The sequence below is a fragment of the Myotis nattereri genome, assembly GCF_964212035.1.
Source record: "Myotis nattereri genome assembly, chromosome: 12".
Classification (NCBI taxonomy): Eukaryota; Metazoa; Chordata; class Mammalia; order Chiroptera; family Vespertilionidae; genus Myotis; species Myotis nattereri.
The window spans coordinates 71,473,152-71,485,361 of record NC_138087.1 but is presented as its reverse complement, the minus strand read 5'-3'; the positions used below and the strand labels follow the sequence as shown (position 1 = coordinate 71,485,361).

Genomic DNA, 12,210 nt, shown 5'->3' with positions numbered 1-12,210 from the left:
GGCGTGCAGCTGCCTTGACGGGTTCTGCTGTGGACACAGCATAGCTCTCGGGTACAGTGCCTCTGCAGGCAGGGGCCACGTCCAGTCTCAGGGTCGTCCATGCTTGCCCACGCACCCGGGCTTCCTGGAGGAAGTCAGAAACATCACCCATGTGATGTGAGCAGTGGGCAGGATCTCAGAGTGTCTCCCATTCCATCCACTTATTCTGTCAATGGCACCACTGGAGCCCAGAGAGCAGAAGGGACTTAGCCAAGTCACCCAGCAGGTTACTGGCTGAATCAGGTCTTAAAGCCTCAGATCTCCTAACTGAGTCATCGCACAAGCCACGTTTTCCTGCCCAGGCTGCACCTCGCTTGCAGGAAGTGAATGCACGTGACTGGGAACAAAGACCAGTAATTAACAGCAGCTGCAATTTATTGAGCATCTGCTCCACACCGGTTGCTGGGCTAATACTTGCAGTGGTTCTCAACCTTGGCTGCACATTAGAATCACCTGGGAATCTTTTTAAAATCCTGATTTCTGGGCCTCACCCCATAACAAATTGTTCCCTGCCCTCTCCTGTAGCTCTCCGCCTCCTGTAGGACGTGTTGTCACTCTGTTAGGGGTGGGGCCACAACATTAGTAACAAAGAAACAGAATTTCCGGAGGATGAGCCCCAGAAATCAGGATTTTAAAAAGATTCCCAGGTGATTCTAATGTGCAGCCAAGGTTGAGAACCACTGGCTTAGAGAGACGACTGCGTTTAAGCCCCATGACATCTGGCATTGCTGTCCCATTTCATAGACCAGGGACCTGAGGTTCAGTGAGGTCAGGTGCTTTGCCCGACTTTATACAACCTGGATGTGATAGAACTGGTGTTCCTGTGGGCAGCACAGGCTGCCTCCAGAGCTTAACTATTTCAATCCTGCACTGCACTTCCTGGTTCCGCCTTGCCCTGATGCAGCCACATTTCTCTCTGCAATTATTTTATTTGTATTTCTACTAAATAGAAGAAGTTTAATTCTCCATCTCCCTCCCCTCCCTTTCCTCTCCCCTCCACGCTGGTAAATTCACAGACACTTACAGTCAAGGGACCTGGCCCCAGCATTGGCATCTACAGGACTGGCCACATCACTTCTCCATTCTTGCTGCTGGCATTTCTAAAACCTGGGTGATGGTTGGTTCATTCTGAAGTACCCTTAGAGACAGTATAGCTGAGTGGTTAAGAGTCTTAGCTAACTCTTAGCCTGAATTGTGTGCCAAGCTCTAAAAGCTTCACTTAGGTTGCCCAGCCGGCATGGCTCAGTGGTTGTGTCGACCTATGAACCAGGAGGTCACAGTTCAATTCCTGGTCAGGGGCACATGCCCGGGTTGCGGATTCCATCCCCAGTGTGTGGCGTACAGGAAGCAGCCAATCAGTGAATCTCAGTCATCATTGATGCTTCTATCTCTCCCTCTCTGTGGCCCTGCAACTCAGGTATGTGCCCTTGACCAGGAATCAAACCTAGGACTGGTCTGTGGCTGATGCTGTGATCACTGAACCACACTGGCCGGAATGCAATGCTTTTTCTTGTAGCTGTATACGCAGGCTCAGAGAGGCAGACTTGCTGAGGGACGCTTAACCCTCTTGAGGATTTCACCTTAGTGTGCAAAATGGTGCATTCAGAGCCAGGTGCTCCAGTGGTCTCGGGTCTTCCCGTATTGGATGCACAGTCAGGTCTTCTGCAGTCCAACTCACGTCAAGGACCTACTCCGAGGATCTTCAGCAGGTGGTAGGCAAGCCCTGAGTGCCCCAAGATCTAGTCCAGAGGAGGGTTTGAACATCCAGAGAGGCTCCGGAAAGTCTGCTGTGCAGAGGGCGCATCAAAGGTGTGGTAGTGGGAAGCAAGAGCAGTGTGCTGGAGAGGCCAGGTGACCAGGAGACTGAAGGAAGGACATGCACGTAGCAAGAGGTGGGGCTGGACCTGTTGTCTGGGTTCCACCGTGGAAGCCCGGGACTGCCAGCCTGGGAGCATGCCTGGTGAGGAAGGCGAAGGCACCTTAGCAGAAGGAGTCTTCTTAAAGCAGATTTAGTCAGCAGCACAGAGTGCCAGATGAACTGGGCAGGAGAGAGAGACTGGAGGCAGCAAGACCAGTGCCTTCATGCTCCCGCCTTTTATGGTGGAGCCTTCCTGGTTTGAAATTCCCCGAGCAGATTCCAGCGAGTTCTGATACATTCTCTGTTGCAAACTGAGCTCCCCAGCCAGTTCTGGCCCACGTAGTGCTGAGGTCTGCAGCCCTGCAGGGGCTGGAGGCCAAGTGCATCATAGCCTCGGGCCAAGGCTCCAGGAAATTGGGGTCAATTTCCTACTCCCCTGGGGGCCCAGCAGAATCATGGGGCCTGGAGCCTGGGGTTCTGTGAGGGAGAGTTGGGGTTCTCTGGAAGCCTCTTAAACTTCCCCTGTGTTCACACAGAACATCTCTGGTGGACTATGCAAGTCGGCCCACGGCTACATGCTGGGGATGGACCACCCTTCACCCACGGACACAGAGATTCCCAACGCCATTGGCCCCTCCTCGTGCCGGCCCAGGAGAGGCCCAGAGAGGGCCCCCCTTTCTCTTCTGAATCTTGTCTCCTTGCAGCTGTTTTCCCAGATGGGAGCTTCAGCCTGTATTAGCCCTTCCAAAGATTTTATTTGTTTCCTTGGCATGCACTAATTCATTCATCCCCTCATTTCTTCATTCACTCACCTACTCATTGATTTCCTCATCCATGTGTTCATTTTTCTTCATTTAATAGCCAAGTTCATTCCATAACTCTATTCACTCCACCTTTTGTTAACAAACAGGTCTTGAGTGAATAGAAGAAATATCCTTTGAGTGAGGAATGAGTGAATGGAATGGCCAGGACCTATTAAAGGTTGCAGAAGGCCCTGCGGCTGCACGGGTGAATAGGGCACCTTCCTAGACCTTGGGGAGCTCATCACCTAGGCACAACGGGCGATGCGTGTCAGAGACCGTAAGGCAGTGTGCTCTGCACAATGAGGAGGCATTAAGACAATGGCTTGTGCCAGATGATGATTGTGGGCAGGCGGGGATAGGAAACAGCAGACAGAAGGGGCAGTGAGCACAGCGCATGGCCGTGTGATTCAGCTTACAGTAATACAGTCAATTTAAACGAAAGTTCAAGGTTGGTAATGGTGCTGCAGGGAGCAAGGAGCAGGAGGATGAGGCAGAGTTAAGGCTGGGCACTCTGGGATTGGACACGGGCTGTTCCACAGGTTGGTGCCCTGGTGAGCATGGTTGGCACCTCTACCTCGTGTACTTTCTCTCCTGGTGACCTTGAAAGAGGGGGAGGATACATAGCTTGTTCTCAGGCAGATGGACCCCTGGGCAGAAACCACCCACGGTTCTGTTTCCAAGGGGTGGAGTCCAAACATGAGCTGACATTTAAGGCCCCACACCTTACTGGCCTTACCAGCTCAATCTTCCCCAATTTTCTTTCTTGGATCACAAGGCTGGTGGGGGTGGGGTGGGGACTCTCCGCTGCTAAATATACGTCCTTGCATTTGCACATGGCCTTTGGCCTTTTAGAAATGTCCTCCCATCCCTGTGCTGCCTGTGCTTGTATGCATCCTTAAAGACTTATTTCCATCTATCACCTCCTCTATGAAGCCTTCCCTGCTTACCCTTGCACAACCGGTGACTGTCCCCGTGTACTCACAGCACTGTGACCGAGCACAGTCACACTGACATGGCTGGCTGCTCACACCACTGTCTTTTCTTCCCCAGCTCAGTGGGACCAGATACTGGCTCGCTTTACTTTTGGGCCCCACAGAGCTGGGAACAGAATGGGCACTAAGAGGTGCTCCTTGAATTCAGAGGCAGTTCTGAGGTTTCTACAGAGCTGGACTCCCATTAGAACCTTGGACACAGAACGGGGTTTGCAGGAAGGCCTGTGTCTGCAAGCTGTGTTCACCTCCGCGGTGCAGAAGATGGAGGAACTGAGTATTGTTTATTTTTAAAGACTCTAGGGAGGGCACAGGTCAAAGCATCCCCATGCCAGCTTCTTAGTACCTTCATTGCTGGGATGAATGGAACAGATGATGAGGAAGGAAGGGAGGGAGGGAGGGAGGGAAGGAGGAAGGGGCAAGAGAAAGTTTCCCAGCTGGGCCCAGGCAGCGCCGTGAGCAAATGGCAGAGGCCTGGCATGGGATGTTCTCTCACTGCCTGAGAGGAAGCAAGCTCTGGTGTGTCCCTGCCTCCTCACAAACAGCCCCGGGCCCGTGCTCTCACTCACTGTATGGGCTGGGGTGCACTGGGGCCTCTGCCTTCTCAGTTAATAAAAACAACCAACAAAACAAATCTCTCTGATTGAAATCTCTGTAGGGACACTGAGCCAGGACTTAGGGAGCCTGGGAGTTAGGCTCTCTGAGAAGTTTTGGCCAGTTCAGACATGGAAAGGGGTTTGCAGAAAGGGCCCACACTGAGCCCTCCAGTTTCCCCGTCTGTAGAATGGAGGTATTACCAGTGGAGGTATTACCAATGCCATCAGTGCCACCAGTGTTAACAGATTGCTCTGATTTCCTTTTTTCCTTGAGAAGCTGCGGTTGAGGGTGGTGTCTTGGTCTGACTGTGTTTCCGTGGTGCTCAGGGCCGGGGGAGCAACGTCATCCACTGCCGGAAAGACGGGACCTGGAGCGGCTCCTTCCACCTCTGCCAGGAGATGCAAGGCCAGTGCTCGGCCCCGAACCAGCTCAACAGCAACCTCAAACTGCAGTGTCCTGAAGGCTATGCCATAGGTAGGACGGGCGCATGCGGGCAGCGTGGGAGGGGCGAGGGCTCCGGAGAGCCCGGGCTGGTGCCTCACCGGGTAGCTGGGTGCCTCTGCCTGTGGGGCCCTGTGGGGCCCTGTGGGAGGCCCTGGGGAAAGGGAGCCGGATGCAATCAGGCTCCTTCCTGGATGCGGTGGGGGGGAGGAGGGGGCGTGTATAGCAGGCTCACCTACACAGGGCTCTGAAAGATCTTGTTGGGCACGAACTGATATTGCAGACAGAGCAACCATGTGGCAGCAGGAGGGAGATGAGAAGGCAGTAGTGGTTCAGTGTGGCTGCCTTTATTATTAATCTTAACATTTGCATAAGTAATCACTCATGAGCGTCTACATGGGCCAGCACTTAGAGGCGTTATGTCCTGTCCTCTCAGTAACCTTCAACAACTGAGCAAATGGAGACTTAAAGGGAGAACAGAACCCGCTCCAAAGCCTGAGTTCTTTCCATGGCGTCTCGGTTGCCTCCGAAATGAGGATAAACAAATAGCAGCTTCAAAATACCATTTGCGAGGTGATAGGCCAGTTTGCAAAGTGCTCGCAGCGAGGGAGGCAACCTGGGCTTTGATGCCAGGCATTGGTCTGGTGGGAACCAGGAGTCTGGACAGACACATTAATCACCGTCCCGGGGCTTTCTGGGGAACGGGGTGTGCATGGAGCCGGAGCTCAGCCGAGGACAGTGATGCTGACCTTTTGGGCGGATTCCCTAATTGACCATGATGAAAAGCCCAGGGAATTGAATGTCCTTTCTCATGGCCAGTGTGATTTATGGGACAGTCACCCGGCATGTCTGGAGCAGAAGGTTATCTGTGCACACACTCCCTCCCCAGCACAGCAGAGCCAGCCTGTTCTGCACCCAGCAAGATGAGTGACCACTTCCTGAGAGCAGGGGTGGGCAGGGCCTGAGCACCCTGCTGGAGATGGACGCAGCCTCAGAGCCCAGAAGTCTGCACCTAAACCTAGAGGAGAAACCAGCGCTCCTTCCTATATTCAGCCCTGCTCCTGCACGGTTGCCCTCTGTGACAATTCAGAAGGCACTTAAAGATCCTACAGAGCTCTGGTCCAAAGGGCCTTGACACGAGGCTTGCAGAGAGGTGGGATCTCATAGGGCTTGCCAATGTGGACATTCTAGAATGTGGGGGCAACAGGTGAGCAACAGCGAGTCTGTTGGCTGCTCCTTCCCGTCACTGCTGATGGATGTGCACAGCTCTGGACACTACGTCTGATGGCGTCCCCACCCCCAACTTAGGATATGCAGTGAACATTCAGTCACACTCATGACTGGCAGTAAGCAAAACACTGATTGAGTTACTTTATTTTTAAAAAAAAAAAAACCAAACAACCTATAAAAACAGACTTTATGTCTACACCCACTGGCGTATTCAAATATATTCATACATGCATAAATAAACACAAGCACACATGTTTGGGAATGAAACGTAGACCCAAACACACACATCCTTCAGTAAACTCATGCCCAGCACGTACACATCAGCCAAATACCACACGAACACAGCACCCACACAAACACATCCACACAGGCACACGGAGCTCAAGCTCACACGTGACACATCAGAACACACACATTACAGACACAACCACCTCTTAGGCCCCAAACGTATCAAACATACACAAAGATGCACAAAAGGCAAACAGAGCTCACACCACCATGCACACCGACACATCTCCTGCCCACCTTGTGCATATGCTGCATTCCCACATCACAGCCACACATCAATGAGCCGCGGGGCCTGGCTCTGCTGCCCTCAGCACAGTCTAGTGGTAGGCGGGGTGGCAGCAGCATCCCTTCACCCATGAGCTTCCTCATGATCAGAGCCAAAAGGGAAGGAAGTCTGTCTGACCTTGGAAACTGAATCTCCTTCTCTCCCCTGCAGCCCATGCTCCCACTGCCACGCAGATGCCCTTGATGAATGGGTCGGTCACCCAGGGAGGTGGGGGCACATAGGGGAGCCTGGCCAGGAGAAGAAACAGGGGACACTGAGTGAGAAGGAAGAGGGAGGGCAGGGACCCTGCTGGACACCCAGCTCCTCTCCCTCCTCACCTCCTGGGGACCAGCTCCCTCTCCCTTCACACCTGGGCTCCAGCTCCCTCTCTCTCCTCACCTCCTGGGCTCCAGCTCCCTCTCCCTCCTCACCTCCTGGGCTCCAGCTCCCTCTCCCTCGTCACCGCCTTGGCTCCAGCTCCCTCTCCCTCCTCACCTCCTGGGCTCCAGCTCCCTCTCCCTCCTCACCTGGGCTCCAGCTCCCTCTCCCTCCTCACCTCCTGGGCTCCAGCTCCCTCTCCCTCCTCACCTCCTGGGCTCCAGCTCCCTCTCCCTCCTCACCTCCTGGGCTCCAGCTCCCTCTCCCTCCTCACCTCCTGGGCTCCAGCTCCCTCTCCCTCCTCACCTCCTGGGCTCCAGCTCCCTCTCCCTCCTCACCTCCTGGGGACCAGCTCCCTCTCCCTCCTCACCTGGGCTGCAGCTCCCTCTCCCTCCTCACCTCCTGGGGACCAGCTCCCTCTCCCTCCTCACCTGGGCTCCAGCTCCCTCTCCCTCCTCACCTCCTGGGGACCAGCTCCCTCTCCCTCCTCACCTGGGCTCCAGCTCCCTTTCCCTCCTCACCTCCTGGGCTCCAGCTCCCTCTCCCTCATCACCTCCTGGGCTCCAGCTCCCTCTCCCTCCTCACCTCTGAAGGCCCCTCAGACATCATCCATCCCAGGTGGAGCCCCTCCCTGGGGAGAGCCTACCTCTCTAAGGAGAGGGACTTCATCAAAAGCCTTGTAAAGGGGTGAGGTCTGTGTGGGACTTGGGGGCTGGAGGGCACATCTGGGGCTCCCCAGAGCCAGCCCCCCAGCAGGACAGGGAGGCTCTGGCAGTGAGGAGCTCTCATGGCTACTGCCACCAAAGCTGCCACCTCCCTGCTCCTTGGGGAAGGAGAGGCAGGCAGGGGCCTGGTGAGATCACTGCTCTGTGATGATGCCAATTAGGGCTCATATATCACAACACAGCAGCCTGGTCTCCAAGCCCAGAGCTGCCCAGGCGTGGGGGAGGGGAGCGCAGAGGAGAGAGCACAGAGAAGAGGAAGTAAGACAGGCAGCAGCACAGGGCGGCCACTGCCTCCTGTGTTGACCAGAATTTTTCCTTTCTCCCCTCTTGGGATAAGACAGCTTTGGTCTGTGTCTCAGAGGCTGCCCCTTCGTTTTTTGAGAAGCATTTTATCCTGGAAGCCTGGCGTTGTCCTTGCTCTCTAGAAACTCCAGGATGGATCTCATGACAACCACCAGCTCTGAGCTTCCCCCACTGCCCAGCCAGTGTCCCCTTTATTCTCATCACTCGTCTTTGTTCGCATTCCCCCATTGCTTTCTTCTCCTCTGGCCCTTCACCCGCCTCTGTCCCCTTCGACTGCCTCCCTTCCTCTTTCTCTGTGAGGTTCCATTATTTCCATCGCTGGGCTTGGAAGTCAGAGAGACAGCGGTTCTCATTCATGGTCCTGGACCGCCAGCTCTGTAACCTGAGCTCTGGGCACCTGTGAAAGGGGCGTGAGGGCACCTCTCTTAGGGGCTGGATGTGCAGAAGGAGCAGCCTCTGAAAGGCACCCGCAAGGCAGGTCACTCCCCCTTCTGGGCTCAGCATCCTGGTGCGTAAAGTGAGGAGGTTCTAACCTGTCCTGCACCTGCCACCCACCCTCGCCTCTTCTTCACCCCCCATGCCTCTTCCACTGAAGAGAGGAGAAGCTGCAACAGGAGTTCACGGGATAAACTAGGCATGCACAAGAAGTGTGTGTGTATGCACACATGTCCATATGTATGTGTGTATGCATGTGTACAGGGTGGGACAAGTAGGGTTTCGTTTTTTAATAATTATTGATTTCAGAGAGGAAGGGAGAGAGAGAGAGATAGAAACATCAATGAAGAGAGAAAATCATTGATTGGCTACCTCTTTCATGCTCCCTACTGGGGATCAAGCCCACAACCCAGGCATGTGCCCTGACCGGGAATCAAACTGTAACCATCTGGTTTATAGGTTGACACTCAATCACTGAGCCATGATGGAGTTGAAACACAGAGTTTATTCTTGTATTATCATCTATTAACTAGAGGCCTGGTGCACAGAATTCATGCACGGGAAGGGTCCCTAGGCCTGGCTGGCAATCAGGGCCATTCGGAGCTGCCAGCCAGGGCCTTCCTTCATTCCACACCATCCCCTGGTGGGCAGCACACGTCATAGTGAGTGATCGAACTCCCAGTCTCCCGGTCTAACTCCTGAGGGGACAGTGCATATTAGCCTTTTATATATATATAGATTATTTTATTATTTTCCATATGAACAACTTTAAACCTACTTTTGCCCCACCCTGTATGTATACACATTTGGAAGGGAGGCTTTAGAATGGCTAATAGAATTTTATATGTATGTATTTTTATACACTTTAATATATTTATATATTTTAAAGAATTGTCTGTCTCTTGTGAACGCATGGTGTTCTGATGTTCAGGGTGGTCTTGGCACCCAGGTGGGGAAAGGCCTCCTTAGGGCCCTGGTCAGATCCTCACCCCTACTCTTTGCCCACATGAGTAAGCACCTTTTTGGAGGCCTGGGAGATGTCCTGGGATAGGACTGATTTTCAAGAGACATCAGAATGTGTGAGGTCAGGCCAGAGCATGAAAGAGCCAAATTAGAGCCAGCTTGCCATCCCACAGCTAGACAGCTAATCATCTTCAAGGAGAAATCCCTGGACCGAAGGCTTCAGTCCCCGTTGGTCATCCATGCCTTCATTTTTTTCAGTTCTTTGTATTCTTTTCCATGTATTCAGTCATTTATTCATTCATGCACCCACTCACACACTCACTTCCTTCTTCATAAGATACCTAAGCCCCTATTCCTCATTCACTCCTTGTGTCATGCATTCATTCACTTATTTCTTCTCCATCTATGCGCTCATTGCCTCAACGTCTCTTTCATTCATGTCATAAGTCCTTATCGAGTGCCTGCCATCTGCCATGCACAGTGTGCTGACCTTGTGGAGCTTACAATCTCACAGGGTAGAGAGATACTGACAGATGTTAAAAGTCCCCAAGCCAACCGGAAGTGGTAGTGACAAATGCGGGTGCTGTGAGGGGGGTTTGGCCAGTCAGGAAAGCACAGAGGTCTCCTCTAAGCAGGCTGGGGGTCTGAAGGGTCCTGGTAAGGCACCATTTGAAGAAGAGTAGAAGGCATGAATGCAAGTCCTGTGCCAAGAAAAAGCCTGGGGCTGCAGTCATCGCTCACTCGGCTGGTGCTTATTAGCAATCCCTGTGTGTCAGGCAGCAGGTTAGGCTCAGGGATGAACCTACCTTGTCCCTGCCCTCTCGGGGCATCTCTGTAACTGTGGAAGGGAGACACGGGGGGTAGGGCCAACCCTGGAGTGAGACTCCTCACTGCTGAACACTGCTCCCTCCGCTGCACACATGGGGCGGGCTTCTTGGAGGACATAACCTTGGCCTTGAAGCCAGTAGGACTTGACTGTGAGAAGGCAGATGGTGGGATGGTTCAGGGGGAGAAAATGAGAGCAGGACAGAGGAAAGGATGTGTGGGGCTCAGAGGGAAACCCAGGCGCAGGCCAGTTGGACTGAACAAAGTGTGAAGGTAGTTAGTGGGAGATGAGCCCATGAAGGCCGGGGAAGGGGGTTGGACCTTGCCCTGGATATGGAGAACCTTGGAAAGGTCTTCAGGCAAAGGAGGAACAAGACCAAACTGGGCTCGGGGCCGATGCAAATGGCAGTGGGCGCCAGCTGAACTGGAGACGAGAGAACAGTCAGGGAGAAGAGGGGCAGCCCTGCTGGGGAGTTCCCTCCCTCCCACTGCCCTCAGGGTGGGCAGCCCAGTCACTGGGGGCCAGAGAGCGGCAGGGCCCACTCTGGGAAGAGCAGCCCTGGGCGTTAGGAGACTGGGGCTAAGTGGCCAGCTCACACTCTGCTTCCCACAGGGTCCGAGTGTGCCACCTCCTGCCTGGACCACAACAGCGAGCCCATTATCCTGCCCACGAACGTGACTGTCCGTGACATCCCTCACTGGCTGAACCCCACGCGGGTGCAGGTAAGTGACAAGGGCTGCCTACCTGGGCCTAAGGGGAGGAAAATGCCCTTGTCGAACATTTGTGTTGCCTGGGTGCTGCACTCATCGCTTTACCTGTGTTACACTGTCACATGGCCACACCTCTCTGTCACCATCACTCTCCAGTCCTTAAATATTTAATACTCTGTTGGGTCCTGTGCTTAGGACCTATGCTTTCCTGTCCCACTGAATCCGATGACAGCCTAGGGGACTGATGTTTCTAGTTACAGGAGAGGAAACCTGGACACAAACGCATGAGTAGAGAGCACAGAGTCGGGTCACACACGCACTCATGAGAGAGGTGCTGTCGGGCTTCTCAGTGTGAGCTCTTGGAAGCCTTCTACATGCCACAGCCTAGATTTCTGGCATCTTCCCCGTGCTTTCCTCATTTGGTGGAAAGCAATGAATGTGCGACATGGGAAACTAGTAACACCGACAGTTTGCGAAGCACTTACTATGTTCATGTGCCCAGTCCTGGCACACAGACTGCATTTAAACCTTGGAATGGTTTTGTGGTGCAGGGTGGGCAGCACTCTCTGCCTTCTCGGCCGTGGACTCTGAGATCTCCGGAGTGACAGCTCGAACCCAAGCCTGAGCCACATGCCCTGTTCTACTCAAGGCACCAGGCTGGCTTGCCCAGCCAGACCTTGGAAGCCCCACCTCCTGACAGCCAATGGCATTGCCCATTTCATTTGGGGGCTGGCCACCCCCACTTCCTTTATGTGATCAGTCAGGGGCCCTCAGAGCTGATGTGGGGCCGCTCTTGTCCTCTAGGGCAGCATGCATCCCAGGCCACAGGAACCGGCTCTGGGCACTGCCCTTCCCATGAAGAAAGTGGGAGGCAGAGGCTCTGGGGTGCAGGGCTGAGGTTCAGCTCTGTCTCTGGCCCAGCCTCCTGCCTGGGTGCTGGGAGGCCTCCGGTCTGCCCACCTGCAGATCGTGCCCCAGATAGCTGGGAAGAACCCGATACCAGGTGTCCTGTTTCTCAAATGAGAGGATGGCAGGATTGTGAGGGCTTACTCAGCACTCTGGGCCTATGGACCTGGCGCGGGACCTGGCCAGCCCACCTCTGCTACCCCGTGCCCCCAGCATTCTCCTCCCCTCCCTTCCCTTCCTCTTCCTCTTCTGCTGCTCTCTGTGCCATCTCCAACTTTATCTCCCTTTCCTGCCTGTTTTCCCTGTCTTCCCTCTCCTGACAGGACTGTCACCTCACTCTGCCTCCCCTGCCCTCTTTCCCTCCATGTCTACCCCATCTGTCTCCCTGGTCTCTGTCTTCCTGCCTATGACTCTCCGACGCACCCACCAGGCAGCCCTGTTTCCCTCAGCTCAC

At 54.2% G+C, this 12,210-nt stretch overlaps 1 protein-coding gene across 1 annotated transcript in view; it reads left to right on the top strand.

Annotated features, from left to right (window-relative positions):
• Nucleotides 1-12,210, top strand: part of PAPPA (pappalysin 1) — a gene marked incomplete at its 3' end in the record, with an annotated part of 213,316 nt that overhangs the window by 179,159 nt on the left and 21,947 nt on the right. The window contains exons 18-19 of the mRNA XM_081102850.1: nt 4,613-4,760; nt 10,753-10,862. Of these exons, the coding sequence (XP_080958976.1) occupies nt 4,613-4,760; nt 10,753-10,862 (258 nt within the window). The remainder of the gene's footprint in view (nt 1-4,612; nt 4,761-10,752; nt 10,863-12,210) is intronic.